This window comes from Accipiter gentilis, chromosome 8 (assembly GCF_929443795.1).
Source record: "Accipiter gentilis chromosome 8, bAccGen1.1, whole genome shotgun sequence".
NCBI lineage: Eukaryota > Metazoa > Chordata > Aves > Accipitriformes > Accipitridae > Astur > Astur gentilis.
The window spans coordinates 14,217,782-14,238,650 of NC_064887.1; the positions used below are offsets into that span (position 1 = coordinate 14,217,782).

Below are 20,869 nucleotides of genomic sequence, written 5' to 3' on the forward strand. Positions count from 1 at the left end.
CTTCAGGGAATAATGATGCTGTTCTGCTTAGGAGCTTTTCCTTAAAATAACCTTATACTGGTGCTAATTTATGATTAATCTCGAATTTGAGTTCGGTGTAACTATTATTGTGAATGTTTCCTTAATTTATTGCAGTTGTTCTTATGAAGGTTTCTTTAAAGAAAGCAACTAATTCCAAAGTTAATATTTATCAATGTGACTATTCTAAGACCTGGAAGTGGTATGACCTTGCTCCCAGTGTTCTGCCAAACTTATGATGTATAGTATAGCACTCGTCCATATGTATGTGAATTAAACTATGGTTGTTCAGAGAGAATAATGGGAAAGATATTTTAAAACAACAATTATTTCACTGAAATACTAGCTCAAGTGGAACACTGAATATGAGTAGTCAAACTCAGTGTCAGAAGTGAACTGTTGAAGGAACAATTTTCAACTTCCTAGTGTTTCTACATTAATTTTTAGATTAAAAAAGGAAGTCTTGTATTACAAAAGTGAATGCCACTTTCTTGTTTTTGATCAAAGAACATAGAAAATCCTCTGTAGATAAGAGTGGGCTTATATTAGGCAAGTTCTGTATGGTTTCAAAATTCTATTCAGTCTTCCTGAGAATTAATAAATTTTTTAAATAATTTGTTCGGCTTTTTAATAATATGTTACAGTTGAAGACTCACCAATGTTTTTCCCCAGTCAACTTTAAAAAGCTTGAACTGAAATTTCCATTTTATGTATTTGTTTTTTTAATTTGGACTGTAACAAATAACACTGATGTAAAGAAGCGCTGAACAAATATAGGCTGCTAACTTTTTCCGTGCATAATAAGAGTACCCTGAAGTAGCTTAGGAGGACAGGAAGACAGCTGAGACTACCTAGTTCGGCAGAACATTGGTTTACAGAATTGACTGTAAGCAAAAGCTTCATATATACCATTTGATACTACAGTGACGATAAAAACTTTTTTCTCTGTATGCCTGAAATGGAATGCAGCTGTTGTATTTGAAGATTGTGTAAACAAAGAATTGATGATATAAATGGTTAATTGATTCATCATGTGATATATCAGTGAGAGAAATGTTGATGTGGTAGAATGAGGAAGAAAGGTAGCTAAGTGATGGTGGGGTTTTTTTATCTATTATGTTTTTGAGGTGGTGTCACAGTAAAGTGCGTTACTGGATTGTATGTCTGAGAAGTTGCTTAGCACTCATTCAGGAGCACTCAATCAAAGTCTTAGATTATGGCCTTAGTAATTTTATACATATGTAGTTTAGTGCCTTGCTTCTGGGAGGCTCGAGTAGGTTGCAGGATGCACTACTGCTGGCTTGTCACAGCTGAGGCCAGCCTTGGCTACATAGGATCTATTGGGTTGTGTGCTGTTAATGTTCCCTAAACAAATCAAATCATAGCAACCACCTCTCCTTTAAGTAAAAGGTGAAAGTCCAGATTAGAGAGTGAGCACGCATCCCAGTATACTACAGTTAGAACTGCGTGTGGGCAGGTGTGCATACAGTGCAGGTGCCTCATGGTACTTGGATGCAAGGTGTCAATCTCTGAAGAAAGATGTGACTGAAATGCAAGGACTCTGGGAAATGAGTTTACTGACAAAATGCCCTGTGATGTTTCTAAGCTCTACTGTGAAAGAGGAAGACCTCAAGGTAGAAATGCAGAAACTTGTAAAGAACAAAATAATCCGATAAATAAGTTCATCTGTTGCACACTAGGCGATGACCTTATCTGTTTTCGTAGGGGACACTTATTCAGGCATTTAAACAAAACCCGAAAATCTTATTCAAACATATTGGAAGAGGAATCTTTTCATAGTCTAGAAGAGTTTTTTAAATACTTCCACTTCTAGATGTATATGGTAACAGGGAAGATAGGACTATAGCAGTAAAATTAAAGCTGTAGTTTTTTGTGGTTTTGTTTTTTGTTTTTTTTTAAAAAAGCTGTTCTGTTTTCTGTTTATCTGTGTTTATTTGAAGGGACTGCAATGCCAGAAGTCCTTGTTGTGGAGAGTGCATGAAGGATTTTCCTTTCTTTTCTTTTGTTAATAACTCTGAAGAGGAATATGGGATAAAATAACAAAATTAACAGTAAAGAATTGCAAAGATCAGATATTCAGAGTTCTAAAAATCTGGCAGCTGTGATTTATTATCTGTCCTTGAAACTGCTCTAATACTAGAAGATTAGAAGATGTAAAAACTTACCACGCTTACCAGATCGATTTCACTTTCTGAAGAAGTGCTAGTATGATCGGATGTACCCAAATGATCACTAGCATGATCACTAGATGTTCACCACGTGCATGCTAGTCTTTTAATAATAATAATAATAGTTTTCACTGATTCTAAGAGAGTCATATCTCTCAATCTATTACAAATTGTTTAAAGAACTCAATAAGCTTGTGAGAGGAACTGTAGCCTATTTGTGTTTCCAAAAGATGTCTGATTACATGATAAAAGGAAGGTCTCAACATGGAGAAAAAGAAGGAACATGCTTTCTGGAGGGAGGTGCTTCAGTTACCCCATCACATCTTTGAAGATAGGAGATTCCAGCCTAAATTCATCCTGACATGAAGATCTGAAGATCATGAAGGGCAGGAAGTAGAAGTAGTATAGTCATTGCTGTACATCTTGCTCAGAATCTTAGGTAATTTCATTTTTAGGGAATAACTTATCTAATTAGGGTATAACCTGGCACTTATGCCAGAACAGCATGTTCCCCTCTGTAGGGAGAGCAAGGATGCCTGAACACTTACTGTGATTGTCAGCAAAAAGTCCCAGTGTAACTTCTGTTGTTACCAGAATTTGTTCTGTAAGTTTTGACATTCGAGGGGAAGAAACTTTAGATTTAAGAAGAAATCTTGACTATTTGGTCTTTTAATGAAACCTGGGAAATGAATTACTGTGTTTTACAAAAAGAGGGGGGCGGAGGGGTGTGCTAAGCCTTGCTAATTGCAGCTCCTTGAATATTCTTTAGATATTTAAAAGGAGAGATAAGTGTTTAATGTAATATTCTCTAAGGGGAAAATTTCTTATACTTTGGTTTTTTAAACTAGCGTATACATCCTCTGCCTCTTTCATCGACCAGAGGTTTTGAAAAACATAATGAAAAATAGTCCTGAAACTAATGAGCTATTGCTGTTCTGACAATTCTGTTGTATGACAACACAAAGACACAAATATCATGGAGTCCTTCTTGGACTATCACTGGTGGGAATACTTGAAGTGATGTAAGTTATGACCCCACCAGAGGTTGCTCAAACCATACCATGGGAGCACAGCTGAGCATAACAACTCCTTGTACTTCTAGTTTTGCAAGAGGATTTAAGGCTACTCTAAATCTTATACTGTTGATAGTGATGAAATTTGTTTGCTGTTGTAGTTTGGATCATAACTGCAGGGTTTGGATGGTGATTTGTCATATTTGCAACCACTTCTTGAGCACAGTAAGGTTAAAACTGCCTCCTAAAATGTGTAAGTAAAGTAGCTTCTTGGTGGTATTACATCTTACATGAAATCAATTGAAGTCCTGTTTTAATTCAAGCTATTGTACCTACTGCTTTCAGAACTCCATAGTGGAGAAAATGCTGAATTTAGGATATGGGTCTACATCGTAAATTAATAAAAGTAGCACTTTTTAAAGAAAGGTAAAAAGAAAAGGGTGATTAGTAAAAGACTAGCTTTATTTCATGTGGAGCTCATCAACAACTTCCTCCTTCACCTGTAAAAGTAATTGATTCTGTAACCTTGTGGCTCCCAGTGTTCCACAAATGGAAGTAAATCCTAAGAGATTTGGTGGCAAGGGGAGCTGATTCCTTCTTTCAATACCCTTTGGCCTCTGTTACATTTGAAATAATAACTACAGATATGAAAAGGTTCTTGCTTTTTCAAATATTGTGATAAAATCTCATCTTTATTCTGTCTTCATCTTTCTACCCCTATTCCAAGGGGAATGTAAAAAAAATAAAATATTAAGCAAATCCTGGATACATTGAGGGAACCTAGTCAATTCTATTGCAGAAATTGGAAAGGAATAGATAAAATGTGAGAAATAGGGGGACAACACCTTTCAAAAAAAAAAAAAAAAGAGGAGGGGGGGGAAGTCCCAAATCTTTTTGTAGTACTCTGGTTAAGGAGAAATTTTCTGTCTTCTGATCAGCCCCCTTTTAAGTTAGAACAGGTTCTGGAAAACAGCTTCAAATATGATGCTTCCTGAATCAGAAGGTTAGTGTTCTCCACTTGAGTTTGATGGTCCCTTGGCTGCTATACGCTGCCTTTCTTAAACTTTTTTACCAGTAGAAGGCAGGCAATTGAGCCTAATTGTCTTCATACAAGTAACTTCATAATTGAGCCTAAAAATGTCTTCATACAGGTAACTTCTAGATATGATCAAAATTGATGTATTTTAATACTTGTTCCAGGGAGGAGTTCTTTTTCAAGCTATGCTAATCAGTCTCGAAATTTATTGCCATACTGATATGTAGGGGTAATTTCTTGACCTATAGCTCATAAGTAAGATCCAAAAGAAATCTTAAAGGCTGAAACTTCATACCATTGTTTCTGCAGAGCATGAGAAATACTTCAGTAGTAAAATTTGCGCTATGTATTGTAAAACAAATTTGTAGGAACCAGATATTCTTCTGTTATTAACATCTTATCAGAGGAAAGCTATTTGCTTGATGTATTGCCGTATGTGTATAATAGTCTTGATATTGCCTCTTGTGTAGAAGGAAGCTGGGGTGGGGGGTAAAAGTTTTTGTCTGCTTTGAGTGGCTTGAGTTGTGGTAAACTGAGTGGTATTTTTTTGCTCAGATTTGATTTCTTACTTACAGATTTGATTACTTAATAGTACATGGCTGCAGTTGACTGTGGTTTAGGGTGGCTTTATTTTTAAATAAATGAGGTTACACTTTCTGAAGCTTTGTAGTTAACTTGGGTGTACCATACTTCATAGTCTTTTCTGGAAGGGGTACAAATCCATGTTGATACATTTAGAAAACAGTTGTATGTACAGCTGTCTCTATAGAAACTGTGAAGTAAAATGCTATAGTTACTTTATATGGGCTACTGCATTTTTGTTGGGTCAGTTACGTCTTTAGAGCTGACTGGATTCAAGCCTGGTGGTAAAAGACGCTATATCACACTATTAAACCTTTAAACTTTCTAGTTGCTTGAGAAGGGAGGAAATAGAAGTTCAGCATTTTCTGTGTGTGTGTGCGCATGCGTGCGTGTGGGGGAGAGAGTGAAAGCTGTGCAGACTGTTCAGCTGGGGCAGTCGGGGAAGTGACGTCCTGTATTATTTGTCGTTCTAGAAAGAACGGAGACACGTACTGTAGATGGGAGGACTCTAAAGGGCTGTATCTTGTTCAGTGTGTATAATTATTTATAAATGAGCAACGGGGGAAGGAGTGAAATACAGAGAAGCTGTCTAGTGTTTCTTTAATGTATCGGAGAGTTTCTTGATTTGTAACAGTTCTGTTTGTTTCAATTCCAAATTTGATTTTTATTTTCTTTCTCTAGCATCTCTGCGTTGCTAAGACACTGGACACTGCTTTCTTTATAGCAAGGAAAATCTGAATTCCTCCAACACTCAGGATGGGGAAAGATTATTATTCTATCCTGGGAATTGAAAAAGGGGCTTCTGAAGAGGATATCAAAAAGGCTTACAGAAAACAAGCGCTTAAATGGCATCCAGATAAAAACAAATCTCCCCACGCAGAGGAAAAATTCAAAGAGATTGCAGAAGCTTATGAAGTGCTGAGTGATCCCAAAAAGAGAGACATTTATGATCAGTTTGGGGAGGAAGGTATGTATAGCTCTGTTATACTCTGATTGGTTGCTTTCACTATGTTGAATGAAGCAAAATAAGCATAGATGATGCACGAAAACATGATCTGTGTTGATATTTAGGCAATGTATTTGTACTGCTTGGAAGTTTGACTCATCAGCTTTTTTAATGTAAAATGTATTGCAGAGTTTTAATGCTGATCTAAATTTCTTATTTTAATGTGTTTTTTAAAAAATCCCGAATACTTGACAGGCAAAAAGTTACTGAATTGAAAAAGTTTGTATGACCCATAAGTATTTTTCTGGGATCTCTTACTGCTGTCTTCCCTTACCATAGCACTTTTTGAGGTACAGTTGAAAAGAGATGTATTCTTTTCTTAAATTTTTGCTAAAGGGCAGTCTGCTTGATCTGGGCAGGACAGTCCTTCTGAGCCGAAGCCCAGGTGTCCAGTCTGTAGTTGTCCTTGGCTTCTTGCCTGGAGAGGAAAGAATTTGGCTGATGTCATGAAATACCAGAACAATTTTTTAGCTTTAATTGTAAACAGTGATAACATGCCAAGAGAATGAGGCCTCAGAAATGTCATATTTATCCTAAAATGGTTATCTGGAGAGGATGACTTTTTTTTATTTTTGACCAGCATGACTTTCAGTCTTATGATTGAGGAACAGAGGAAGTCATTAACATCCCTCCCCTTAAATGTATGGTATCAGAAATTCCACATGAAATAATTACTTCTGCAGTGACAAGTAGGTCCACTCAGGGCCATGGTTTTTTACTAATATAAAAGAGGACAATTAAATAGTAGTACTTTGGGGAAAAGTGTAGGTTCTTATTAATGCATAATAAAATTTGGTCCTCTGTCATCCGCAGGACTTAATACCATTGTTAACATCCATAAATTCATGTAGAAGACCTGCAGCTTCTACAGAGGATGCAGTTTTTTTGGTCTTTTGTTCCACTGCGGATGTTCAAAGCCTCAGTGCTGTTACTGAAACATTCTAGGAAAAAAGTGTTTACGTAGATACCAGAGGCCTTTGTTGCCTCTTGGGTCTCTTGCCTTCTTGCATTTCTTCCTTCTCACTCTCTGCCTCCTTTCTATATGTCAGTATAAACCCATTTACTCTGTGGATTCATTTGCATTTTAGATTCCTGTGCAGCAGCTCATCCTAACCACTTTCCCAAAAATACCATTGTAGTCACTTTTACCAAAGAGCTTGAAGTAAAGCATATAAAGCAATGCAGCCTTCGGCATCCTAGTATTGCATACTTGGAAGACAGAGGTTCAGAATGTAGATTTCTATTTATTTGGGGCATAATATTAAACCAAAGTGAATTTTTAGAACAGTGAATCTGGAAATACCTCCTGATGCCTTGGTTGCTCTAAGCTCTTCAGTTGCATCTGAGAGTGTAACTAGTAGTTGTGAGGGAAAGGTGTGGGGTGGGAGGAAGGAGGAAACCTTAGTGTTTTTACAACCAGGAACTTGATGTACTTTCAGTAACTTTTGGCTAGCTATTCCAGGAGATGTCCTCCTACTATCATAGATTGAATCCACTGATCTGCTTGTTTGACATTAACAGTACTGTGACCGAAGGATATAGTGCATGTTGCTAAGTACTTTTAATATGGTCTGATATTGAAATGGGGGAAGCGTTCTCATTCTAATGTATTACTTGGTTACTGTTGATAACCAGTATTAAGCTTATGCATAGAAGGTCTAAAATACTGAGCCAAGAAAAAACAAAAAAAACCCTCTTTCAAATTTAGGGAATGCATGCTTCATTAATGTAAGTCTTCACATTTTTATGGCTATGGAAGTAGGATAGCTGCTGTAAGATTGAAAAAAAAAAAAAAAAATAACCAAACATAAGTTTAGAAATAAGTCTCCCAAGAAGACTTTTAGCCTTTCATCTTGGTCAGTACAGGAGAGCAGTAACTATTACGAGGAAGTACTTAGAGATTACCTATTGAGAAAGAGGCATTTAAGAAAATTGATTTTAGCTAGGTTTGGAATGAGAGAGCAGGAAGTACAAGGGACTGCCCAGTGAGAATTGTAAGGGAAATCTTATCAGGAATAAATGAGATGTAGATTTCTTCTTGTGGAAGATAGAAGAGAAGGAACAAAGCTATTTGAGAACATTCTGATTTTTTGCACAGAGACAGTGACAGTATATACAAGATTTTTGTACCCAAATGGGTCTTGGGAATTTCCAAGCTATTTTTATTTGTGGCTGCATTGAAGAGTTCCCAGGTTTCTTACCTGTTTTATATCATAGAAACACAGGCTGTGATAAGTTTGGGATCCTAAATTGAACTTTAAGAAAGCATATGGCTGCTTGACTGTTGGCATGTTACCTTTTACTCAAACTGAATTGCAGGAAAACAGAGGTAAAGCTAATCAATACTGAGTTAAAGCTGAGCTATGGAGACTATGGAAAATGTTGCATATGATACTGCATAATTTTCTCCAGAAGTGATCTTGAAGAGGGATGCAACTCCTAAAAGACTTTGCAGAACAAGAAAAGATCCAGTAAAGCAGACCTGTCTTCTGTTTTAAGATGCTAATTCTTTGAATAACTGGCTTCAATCATATGAAATAAAATTGTCAGTGTCAGAGTATTTGTTCTTCTGAAGTAGAAGTCATTTTAGAGCTTCAGAAACTTTGTTGCTGTTCAAGCTATTGCATTACTAGTTGGTACTGCATAGTCTGATGGCGAGTCCTCAGTGAAGAGGAGACCTTTCACTCTTCTGCAAAGACCTTTTTGACTCATCAGTTCTGGTATCATTACACACTACAATAGGAAAGCTTATTCTCGTGGTTTAACCCCAGCCAGCAACTAAGCACCACGCAGCTGCTCACTCACTGCCCGCAGCTCCACAGTGGGATGGGGGAGAGAATCAGAAAAAAAAGTAAAACTCAGGGGTTAAGATAAGAACAGTTTAATAGAACAGAAAGGAAGAAACTAATAATGATAACAATAATAAAATGACAATAATAATAATAAAAGGATTGGAATATACAAGTGATGGACAATGCAGTTGCTCACCACCTGCTGCCTGATGCCCAGTTAGTTCCCGAGCGGTGATCCCTCCCAGCCCCATTCCCCCCAGTTTATATACTAGACATGATGTCACATGGTATGGAATACGCTGTTGGCCAGTTTGGGTCAGCTGCCCTGGCTGTGTCCCCTCCCAACTTCTTGTGCCTCTCCGGTCTTCTTGCTTGGCTGGGCATGAGAAGCTGAAAAATCCTTGACTTAGTCTAAACACTACTTAGCAACAACTGAAAACATCCGTGTATTATCAACATTCTTATCACATTGAACCCAAAACATAACACTATACCAGCTACTAGGTGAAACCAGGACACTATATTTGATTTGGTTTTAACTTTGCTTATTTGTCTTATTTAGGTCTGAAAGGAGGAGCTGGAGGACCTGACGGACAGGGTGGTACCTTCCGGTACTCCTTCCATGGTGACCCACATGCTACATTTGCAGCTTTCTTTGGTGGCACAAATCCTTTTGAGATCTTCTTTGGAAGGAGGATGCCTGGTGGCAGAGACACTGAAGACATGGAGGTGGATGGTGATCCATTTGGATCCTTCACTAGTTTTAGTATGAATGGTTTTCCTAGGGAAAGGAATACAGTTGGTAGCCAGTTACGTCGTAAACAAGATCCCCCGGTGATCCATGAACTTAAAGTGTCATTGGAAGAGATCTATCATGGCTGCACAAAAAGGATGAGGATTTCACGTAAAAGGCTTAACCCAGATGGTAGAAGTGTCCGAACAGAGGACAAAATTCTTACTATTGAGATAAAAAGAGGATGGAAAGAAGGCACCAAAATCACTTTTCCAAAAGAAGGTGATGAAACACCCAACACAATTCCAGCTGATATTGTTTTTATCATTAAAGATAAACCTCACTCTCACTTCAAGAGAGATGGATCAAATATTATCTATCCTCTTAAGATCAGCTTAAGGGAGGTAAGTGTCTCTTTTGCTAGAACTCTAAGTGTTTAAACCTGTTGCAATACGATACAGTGGCTACACTGCACTAGTTGTATGGCAGCAGTGGAGTTGTTTTCTGTTTTGTTTTTTTTAATAGTTTCAGTCTTGTAAAAGCCAACATGTGGCTGCAGAGCACAGGTTTTTATAATGGAAGCAATAGCTGTTTTGATAAAAATGGAGTGTTATTTCATTTTATAATGGAAGCAATAGCTGTTTTGATAAAAATGGAGTCTTATTTCAAGTTGTTTATTATAGAGGTGGAACAGAATGAGGGTGGAAGGGTAAGAGTAAAGGTTGATATGTCTTAAATCTTCATACTTTACCTTTCTAGCTAAATATGTATTAGGCTGAAGTAACAAACACAAATACAATTAACAAACGCATTCCATATAGTATGCTTCTTACTGCTGTGATATGATTGCTACTTCTGTAGGACAAAGTAGAAATGTCTTAAATATTTTCACTGCCAACAAATTATAAGTCTGCCTTTTTATGTCATAAGTTATTTCAGTGTGATTTCAAAGTACATAGAGATTGATTTCATGAGGATAAATTATTGTGAACAGGTGTTATAGGAGCTATATATAACAACAAAAATGGTATAGCTTTTTTAAATGCCGTTCCAAGTCAAAGCACGTTGGCTTTCAAAAGGAGAAATCTGAAAGACAACTAAGCAGAGTTCTTAAGGGTCTGAAGTCTTGATGTGGTCATGATTTAAAAGATAATGTAGCTGAGTGTTTGTGATGTGTTTTTTTTCTTAATTAACATTAGGTGGAGAAATAACTCTTGCTTGCATTATAAGTTCTTTGTGTATGTTATGAGCTCCCTTCCTGAAAGCTTCTTAACTAAAAATACATCTGAAGTGAGGTAAAGCACCAAAAATAGGATGAGGGAGGGACAAAAGACAATATTTAATGTTGATGTGGGGTAATATAGTTCCTTCATAGATAAAAGCCTATTCAGACTCACTGCATTGTTATGTAAATTGGACGTTATCAGTATAGACTAGGTGTGCTGAGTTACGTGAAGTTGGAGGCATCAAAATGTTATTATCAGAGATCCTAGCAATGAAAACAAACTATTGGATAAACAGGAAAAGGCCTGTGATGTTTTAATTTTGGTGCACCAAAATAGTTATTTGCTTTTCTTTGAGAATCACAAATGCTCACCTAATATGGCTGTGAAATTTGATATGCCTCTGCTTATAGACACTTAAATGTTGTTCTGCGATTTGATATAATATAGGTTGATAGTGTGTTAAACTCCTGTGCAATGTAAACAAACAAAAAATGGAACAGGACTCTAAATTTCCAATGGAAACTGAGAAGCTGGACATTCTAGAGAATATGAGTGTTCACTTTGTGCTCAATTACCTTATTATTTGATAAAGTCTTTGAAGGATATACAAGCTCAATTACCCCTCAGTGGCCATTGCATAAGATTGATAAATTCTGTGATATTCAATGACAAATTGAAGCTTTCCCTTTTTAAGAGAGAAACACTGTATTTGAATTTTCGCATCTTAGTAGTGCACAGTGGAAATACTGTTTAGAATGCTAGTCTCTTCTAAATAATGCAAATTCAGGTTTGTTGTAGGTACAAATAAAGTTCTCACCAATTTCTTTTTCTCATTATACAATCTTCCTTTAGGCTTTGTGTGGCAGCTCTATCAATGTGCCAACGATAGAAGGAAGAACCATACCCATGACGGTAAATGAAGTTGTAAAGCCTGGGATGAGAAGAAGAATTATAGGATATGGTTTGCCGTTTCCCAAAAATCCTGACCAACGTGGAGACTTAATTATAGAGTTTGAAGTAGTTTTCCCAGATAACATTTCTCCAGCATCAAAAGAAGTACTTAGGCGAAATCTTCCAGTTTCATAAAATGAAGACTTTGTATGTCAACTGTTTAAATAGGACACTGGAAATGCAGAAGACTGGCAAGTCTGTGCTTTAAAAGTGCAATCTGTAACAACTAGTGGAATATTTGTTTTTTTGTTTTTGTGGGATGGGTGGGGGGGAAATACTGTAATGCTGCATGAGAAGAAAAGGGTTAAGTACAAGTCATACAGGTGACTTCTGCAGTAAAATTTACAGGGAAAACCACTTATTTTATTTTACATCTTCCTAGTCAGAAAAGTTTATTCATTATTTTGCCTAATGTAAAATGTAGTTGGTTTTTACAAAGTCGGCGCATATTTCTGATACAGTACTTGAGCCTCCAAGTACTTTTATTTCTTATATTCCTACCCTATCTATAACATTACCCATTTATACAGAAATTGGAGATAGTAGAAATACACAAATGTATAAATATTTTAAAGAGCAAAACATGAAAGATACCATTTTGGTATGTTGCCTTCTACCGCACAAAGCATAGGCTGGGAAAATCAGCTTGGACTCCTGAACTGCCCCCCAGTGGAATGAAAGCGTTTTCTTTATTGCCCCAGAATGCGTGAGGACTTCACTGCGAGACTAGCAAAGGGCATATGGCTTGAGGAGCAAGAGTAACCATTTGCTGTGGGACAGTTCCTCAGCCTCAGGCAGAACAGCAAGAAGGGATTCTACAAGTACAGAAACAGCAAATGGTCAGCCTCCTGTCGAATGGAGCAGGGAAGCTACTCAGTGCCTTCTTTGCATCAGTCTCTATCAGTAAAACAAGCCTTCAGGAATTCCAGGCCCCTGAGACCAGAGGGAAAGTCTGGAACCTCAGTGGTCGAGGACCAGATTAGGGTGCACTTAAACTAGAAGGCTGTGAGCCTGACAGGTTGCACCCCTAAGTGTTGAGGGAGCTGGCTAATGCCATTGCAAGGCCACTCTTTATTATCTTTGAATGGTCATGGAGATTGGGAGATGTGCCGGTAGACTGGAAAAGAGCAAATATCACTCCTATCTTCAAGAAAAAACAAGGAAGATTTGGGGAGCTATAGGCCAGTCAGATTCACCTCAATCCTTGGGAAGGTGATGGGGAAAATCCTCCTGGAAAGCATTTCCAAACACATGAAGGACAAGAATGTAACCAGGAGTAGTCAGCATATATTTACAAAGGAGATTTACCTCATTGCCTTCTGCAGTGAGGTGACTAGCTTTGTTGATGACAAGGGAACAGTCCATGTTGTTTACCTTGACTTTAGTAGACAGACTGACAAAGTACAGGTTAGATAAGTGGAAAGTGAGGTAGATTAAAAACTGGCCAAATGAGTGGGCACAGGGGGGGTGTAATCAGTGGTACAGAGTCCAGTTGGAGGCAGGTCAGTAGTGGTGTACCCTGTGGCTCAATACTGGGGTCAGTACTATTCAACACCTTCATTAATGACCTGGATTATGGGATGGAGTACATTCTCAGCAACTTTGCAAATTGTATAAAACTGGGAGGAGTGGCTGCTAACACCAGATGATGTACCACCTTTCAAAGGGACCTCAGCAGGCTGGAGAACTGGACAGAGGAGACTCACAAAGTTCAACAAGGGGGAATGCAAAGTCTTGCTCCCTGAGGAATAACCCAAGGCACTAGTACACCCTGGTAGCTGACTGGCTGGAAAGCAGCTTTGCTGAGAAAGACCTCAGGGTCCTGGTGGACAGCAAACTTGACTGTGAGCCAGCAATGCACCCTTGTGGCAACAAAAGCCAAAGCTTTGCTAGCAGGCTGTGGGAGATGATCCTTCCTCTCTCTACTGTCAGCACTCATGAGGATGCATCTGGAGTACTTTGTCCAGTTCTGGGCTCCCCAGTAAAATAAAGGTACAAACTTAATGGAGCAGGTTTAGCACAGGGCCTTGTATGAGAGGCTGAGAGAGCTGGAGCTCTTCGGTCTGGGGAAGAAAAGGCTTGGGAAGATCTTATCACTGCGTATAAATACCTGATGGGAGGGAATGAAGATGGGGGAGCCAGGCTCTTCTCCGTAGCTCTCAGTGACAGGACTAAGAGACAGTGGACATAAGTTTAAACACAGGGGATTCCATTTGAACACAAGGAAGCACCTTTTTACTGTGAGGGTGGTCAAATACTAGAACAGGTTGCCCAGAGAGGTTGAGTCGTCGCCATCCCTGGAGATAGTCAAAACCTGACTGGATGTGGTCCTGGGCAGCCTGCTGTAGCTGACCATGCTTGAGCAGGGGTGTTGGATTACATGATCCCAAGAGGTTCCTTCCAACCTAAATGATTCTGTGAACTTGGAGTTAGCAACTTCCACTAGACAGTGTTATGGGCCATGTTCTGCATATGAGGCTTAGCCCAAAAATGAGTGGTACTGATGTGACGGCTTGAATCCCTAGGGACTAGGTCTGTGCTTGAGTGGAAGGATGCACAAAGAACACTGTAAATGCATTTGGCTAGTGCAGGTATTTAAAGATCATGCTGATCTCAAGTAGTCATTATTTTCAAAGGCTGAACCTTACTCGCGTGAAGAAGAAGGAAAAGCCCAGGTCCTAGCTAAAGGAAAGTTTAAGACACAAGGTGGGATAGGGGTTGCCCATAAACTTTCATATGCTTGAATTGAGTCTTTTTTGAATACAAATGAGTTGCTTGTCTTTAGAGTTTAAAGGTGCATAGGGAAATGGAGAGCCCTCTGTAATAGTCTAGTTTTATAATACAGTGATAGGGCTGGTTCCCTTGATTGCGGCATGATTTTGGTGAAAGAAATGCCTTGTGGGCGTGCTTTATTACTTGAGTTTAAAACCATAATACAGTGCTTTAACAATATTTTCAAAGGGTTTTTTGGGTTTTTTTTTCTTCATAAGAAAATACATAAGATTTGCTCTCAGCCTTTTGCCTGTGGAAATTTAGTAGCTACCTGCTCTGTTAGGTACCTTAAAAAATAGCAGTGTTATCTTCATGTATGTGGTTTTCTGCGGGAAAGTTGGGATTTAATTTACAATAACTTTTTAATGAGCACAAGAAGAATCCCATTTCTGTTACTGAAAGGAATAGAACTTCTGGGAGATAATGTTTGAGTTAATTTTTCAACTGCAGATCTCTTCATACAATGTCAGTTAGTTGTAGTCCTATATCTACAAGGAACTAAACAATTGCTGGAGCAGTATCACAAAGGGAAAAAATTTGCTGCTTAGTGCTTATGCGTATTGTTAACACTATATATTGTTTGTTCAAAAAATTCCCATTTCAGTATGTTCCGTATCGCATTTCTTATGTGGTTTTTAAGTAAAAAGTGTAAAGTTGGTTTTTAACTTTCTTTTATCTTTTGTTATGATGGCAGATGCTATAAGCTACATGACTTTAAAAATGTATCATCCTAAAAATACCTGTTTGTCAGTTTAAAAGCTAATGGAATTGAGCATTTTGTAATCCAGGATCTTGTAACCATAGTCCAACTTGTAAAAAAAAACCAAAAAACACCAACACAAAAAAACAACCAAAAAAAGTTACAGCAACTAGGACTATTTTTTGTAACCATCTTCAGGTAAGAGGAGTAGTGTTACAATTGAGGAATTGCAGTATCTTGTGTATTTAGAGGTGTATATATATATATATATATGTATAGCAAACTAAACTTTTCCAGCTGTTTTCATGCTCAAAATACAGGACTGTAGGAGTGCTATGAAATGCTTGTATTTCTTTTCTTATGGAGAGGTAACAAAGTATATGTTTCAGAAAATAGCATGTGGAATTACTTCAAAATATGAGAGGGAGCATTAATATCTATCTAATCCAGGATTCACAAAAATTAATATTTTTCTAATCAAAAAATGTGCTTAAAAGCTATGTTTTAAAAACCAATTGATTATTTAATAAAGGCTACTTGGGAGAAGGAGGCAAATACTCAGTCACCTACTATATCTCTTAACTACTGAAATACATGGAAATAAAATGGACATTCATGAAGTTGGGATGAGAAGGATATTTTTATCTCCTGAAGATTGCTTACATGCCATAGAAAGTAAAAGTCATTTGGCTACTTTGGAGGAGTTCATTCAACAAGTCTATGAAAACCTCTACTTCTGAAGAAGCTTTTTTTAATCTTCCCAACATCAAGCTTTAGGATAATCTCAAGCTGTTGGAAGAGTAGGGCAAGCTACATTACAACTGTTTCACCTTTCTGCCATGCAGTGGTGCTCTGTGATTGCTTCAGAGCAAGCTTTCTGATGTCATGAGGATATTAGTATTCCACTCTTCCGCTGCACCTTATTTGTATTATATATGCTGAAAAGTTGATGAAGCTTATTTGTGGTGTGTTGAACAGATATTGTGCTTTTGGGTTGGTTTTGAGTGCTAACCTGTTTACTTTGTTACGGAAGTAACAGACTCTCTTAGCTGGGGTTGGGTTCCCACTGTTTTTCTTACCACCTTCATCTTGCAACTTTGTGGGTACTCACTTCCATTTGCCTTTCATAGGGTAGAAGCTTTCTCTTCATTTGTATGTCCTCTTCTAGTATTCACCCCTATTTTCAATATGACCTTCAGTCCAAACCTCACAAATGGTGCTGGAGATGAGCAATATGTGTTATGATCAGTCAAATGAGATTATCAGTGTTCTAATTCTCAGATGTGATAGTTCCAGTATTTTTAGTAAATGCTTAACACAGCATCCAAGTGTGATTCTCAGAAATCCAAGCATAGGGAGGAAGGCATCCATCAGATTGATGAATAGTGCAGTAAATGAATCAAGGTCTTGGACTGGTTATACCTTAAATGCTAAAGAGCCAAAGCATGCATGAAGAAAAGGCCTATAGCTGGTTTGGTTTTAAAGACCCTGGTCGAGCTGTGCACAGGTGTCGGTGTGCCATGGAATTCTTGACCTTGCATAGTTCTGCTTAGAGACTGGAGGAGACCATTGTCTTGACTAGATAATCTGCTATTAGTTGTGGATTTTTTTTTTTTTTTTTTTTTTTGGAGGGCCTGTTCCAAAATAAATCAGCAGCCTGGAAAGGGAGTTGTATTTGGCCAAGAATCAGTTCTGCATCTTGGTAGGTGCCACTAGCCTTATGCTTGCATAAACTGAATTTCCCTTATTAACGAGTCATGCTTTGTGTTAATAATTTTTTTTTTTTGAGACATTCTGGGTGCAGCTGGCACGCAGTTTTTGTTGAGAGAGGGAAACAATAGTTGTTTCCAAACCTTATTTTCCTTGGCCTTTAGTTAAGGCTGTATGATCCTAGACATACTTGCATCTTTTTTTTTATTCTTTGCGTATAACCCTTGAGTCTTTCAAAATATTTTAGTCCTAGAAAAAAACCAAATCTCTAAGCCCTTAAGATGCTTTTGCCGCTCCTCAATGACTTGGTCTCACTATGTGATGATGCAGTCTTAAAATGTGATTCTAGGAACTGTCTGTCTGGGGTGTTACTGAGCTAAAGGAGTGAAGTTTGTAGCCTTTGTAAGGGCTTTACTCTGTTCATGAACAATTGACTGATTTTAAGAAGTGTTAGGCTGGTTAATCATAATGTCTCTCATCCTGTTGTGACAGACTGTGTTATTTCACTGCCTCCAGACTGTGTTATTTAGGCATTTGCCTACTTGATGATGACCAGTGTGTCTGGCTGACAGGATTATCCAGTAGCAAGTACTTCATAACTAGGAGTTTGAGAGAACGATGTGCGTGACTGAATGGTATCTGTGGTATCCAATGGCAGAAAGAGTGGAATGCACAATGGAAGGGAAAGACGCTAAACTTGGATGATTGTGGAGAAGAACAGAAGTATGTTTGTGAAGATCTGGTCGGTCTCGCATTTGAAAAGCACACCCTGCCAGATCCAGAGTCACTTCCCCTGACTTCAACAGCATCAGTCCCATAGGGATCCACTTACAGAGCTCCAAGTCATAGTGGTTATGGCAGCTCTTGTGCTGACAGATTCTTCTGGCCCCCTGTGTTTATATAGTTGATGAAGCTTCTTAGAAGGTCACTAGAAAACTGACAGACTAAATGCACTCTATTCCTTTTTAGCATGCTTGTCTTATGTGCTAGTCTGACTCGCTGGTAACATACTTTTGGGGGTAGAATAGGTTTTACCCACCAGTGAGATTTGCTGTGATTCAGGGTGAAATTCTGTGCACTTGAATTCATATGCTAGACCTAAAAAATACGGGACATGGACATGCTACTGTAAATACCATTAAGAGACAATTTTCCAGTCAGCAACTGCTAGTCCTCCTTTGAATTAATAGTTCTTACTACGCTGCTTACTGAACAAATTCTATAGAACCAGGGTATTCAAAATAGTCACTTACTGTTTGGCATGCAAACTGGGCAAATGGCAGTACTAATCTCCTCATGAAGTACAGAATCTTAGCTCTTCATTTGTCAAATTGCTCAGCAATGGAATATTAGATGGAATGATTTGTTTCATTCAGGCTCCTCCAATTAATTGTTCTATTATGTAAAGAGTGAAAGTAGAGGTCTACTGTTGCTCCCCTTGGGTCTAGAAGGTATAACTGTCCTGGGTTTGTTTTGTTCACTTGGAATTACTGGTTTACCCAAGGGAGGAGTTATACAACAGCAATCTTGTTAGTCATGCCTGATTGCTTTATCGAGGACAAATTATCTTCAAACTCCTGCTGCCTTACATAATTAAAAACCCCAAAATTTCCCTGAATGGCATGCTCCAAAAAAGTGCCTCAGCTGCTTGTATTTATATCCAAAGAAAGGTTGATAAACTGGGTTCAATGAGAAGCAGCCCTTGCCAAAAAAAAGCTGTTGCTGAGTGTAATAAGGACCTAGAATCACTTCTGAGAGCAATCCAGGAAGACCACGTATTGTCCTCATATACCAACAAACTGATTTTAAAGGTAATAGGAAGCAGGACAAAATTCCCTGGGATCCCCTTCTGCTCCCTATCAAGTCACAATTCCAAAATTGAAGTCAGTGTGCAAAGTAAAATTTATTGCTGCTGCATGGACTTTCAGGGGGTGGTTTTACTGGTTGATGTTTTTCATGTGTCAAAGCCACAATATGAATACTTAATGTAGTGTAGACAAATTCTCAGAAGATCAGTAAGTTTTGGTAATGGAGTTTGGTCCCCCTCTGTCACAGACAGTCCTGTTTGAACTCCTGTCTTAAAATAGAGGAGGAAATACAATCTTACTGAAAGGCTTTGTTTTGTAGTATCCTCTGATGGTTTAAAAAACAGTTTTTAACATTATTTAGGAGTAGGAAATTTCAGGTTTATTTTTATCAACATTCTTCTGTTTAGTTTATATCAATTTAATGCTATCATAGATACTTAAAAACATCAGCTATGTTTGTTCTTAGTCTTACAAGATAAGGTCGTGAAATATCTTAAAAGACGCTCTTTGTTCTCTGGTCATAGCAGTAATTCTTTTAAGTAGTTGTTTCATTTGGAACATGGATGACCAGAAAGATGTAATATGCTGCAGGTAAGAACTGCCTAAGTCACAAATACATATATATATATATATATATATATATATATATAATGTGTAGTGAAACAATTTTATATACTGATAGGTTGCAGTGTAGCACTGTGGCATTTCATATCCAGTAATATCACTGTTCTATTCCATATGCTTTCTCCACAAACTTTACGGCTGCTGCATGCTGCAATTCTCACATCCTGAGTACTATGGCTGAGAAACTGAAGAATGTGATAAACTGCAGTGTACAATATACTCATAGGATAAAAGAACTGAAACCCCTTTTTCCTTTTTTTTAGTACATTTTTCCTTCTAAAACCAAGGCTAATAATGGATTATTTAAATGGTTAACTCTCTGGCAATGTCACTTACAAAAAGTGAACTTTAAGTAATTTTTGGATCCTAACTGTCCTGAATTGCTGGAGGTTTATTGGGATTCATGATTTAGTTTTGGTATGTATTAATGTGGCAGATAGTTCCCTAGTGGGAAGTAGTTCCCTAGTGGGTACACACTCAAGCCTTGAGAGCAGGACTGGTTGTAGTTGAGAAAATGTCTTGTGTCCATTTTAGGCTTTTATTCTTTGAGGTTCTCAGCAGTCTGACTCATTTGTAGCTGTACAGATCACTCGGTCAACACTATGTTATGCTGATTAAATCTAAATGGTTGAAACTGCTAATTCATGATCACAGCAATATCAATAAATAGTATTTACAGCTTAGCAAAAAATAAGTACATGTAGCAGTAATGGACAAGTGAAACTGAGTGTTGAACACTTCTTTACAGTTTCTTGCCAAAGCTGGGGGCTGCTATGACAATTTCATATAGATGCTGTTCCAGATCTGGCTTTTGAGAATTATTTAGCATATGTGCAATGTTATCTTCCTCTGATTTAAATGACAACAAAAAGGTTTAATTTCACCTGTTAAATCATTTAAATAATGATAGCATATACATGCTCCATACTGTTTGTATTAAACAGTATGATATGATCTTCAGTTTATTCGGTAAGCTTTGTTGGTCTCAGTGTTTTTTCTTTCCATAGTAAAAAGCCGATGCTGTTGCTCCAAGCTGTAATTAGGATCAGCATAGTTCTTGTACAACTTCAGCTGTCTTTTTCCATCCATCTCCACATGAAACATGGAAACATTAACACTTTAATTGAAGAAAGTTTGCAACAGGTATCTAAATTAGGGCTATGTCAGTGTCCATGAGTTTTTAAAAATCTGCACAACCTCTCTATGTCACTATATGGAAACTTTACTGTTTCATTTATATTAACTAACTTGTTAACATCAAATGATCATAAGCAGTATTTACTGGTTTTTAGCATTGATTTTTAGCATTGATTCAATTATCTTTTCAGAAGGTAAGGAATGAATTGGTAGAGATAAAGATTGGTGTAGACAAGACATAAATACTCGTCTATGTCACCAATTTCTTTGTAATACATTTTAGTAAATGGAAAGGGCATGTTTTAAAAGAAATTGCCCATTTAAAATTGCAAAATGGCAAAACCCCCTAAATACCAGAATAAACATGAACAGTTTGGTACTGTTATTTAATCTATCTCATTTCATTTCACTGTAATCTCACCCAATTTATGCCAACATGCTGTCTTAATTGCATTCCAATAATGGGAAAAAGTTACACACAGTTCTCCAAGTTCAGAGAAATCTTCAGTTTAAGTTTTCTGGTTTCAAACTGGACTGGAAAGTCAACTATTAAAGTGTGATGGTAAATTTAA

At 37.6% G+C, this 20,869-nt stretch overlaps 1 protein-coding gene across 4 annotated transcripts in view; it reads left to right on the forward strand.

Moving 5' to 3' along the window:
* DNAJB4 (DnaJ heat shock protein family (Hsp40) member B4) overlaps window positions 1-20,869 on the forward strand; it is a 34,570-nt gene extending 13,701 nt beyond the window's left edge. For 2 of the 4 annotated variants that reach the window (XM_049809062.1, XM_049809064.1), the window contains exons 2-4: window positions 5,520-5,805; window positions 9,199-9,773; window positions 11,448-20,869. In XM_049809062.1, coding sequence (XP_049665019.1) covers window positions 5,595-5,805; window positions 9,199-9,773; window positions 11,448-11,681 — 1,020 coding nt within the window. In that variant the 5' untranslated portion in view covers window positions 5,520-5,594 and the 3' untranslated portion in view covers window positions 11,682-20,869. Of the gene's footprint in view, window positions 1-720; window positions 3,474-5,519; window positions 5,806-9,198; window positions 9,774-11,447 lie in introns of those variants that run through there. The other 2 variants (XM_049809065.1, XM_049809063.1) reach the window with 2 other exon arrangements.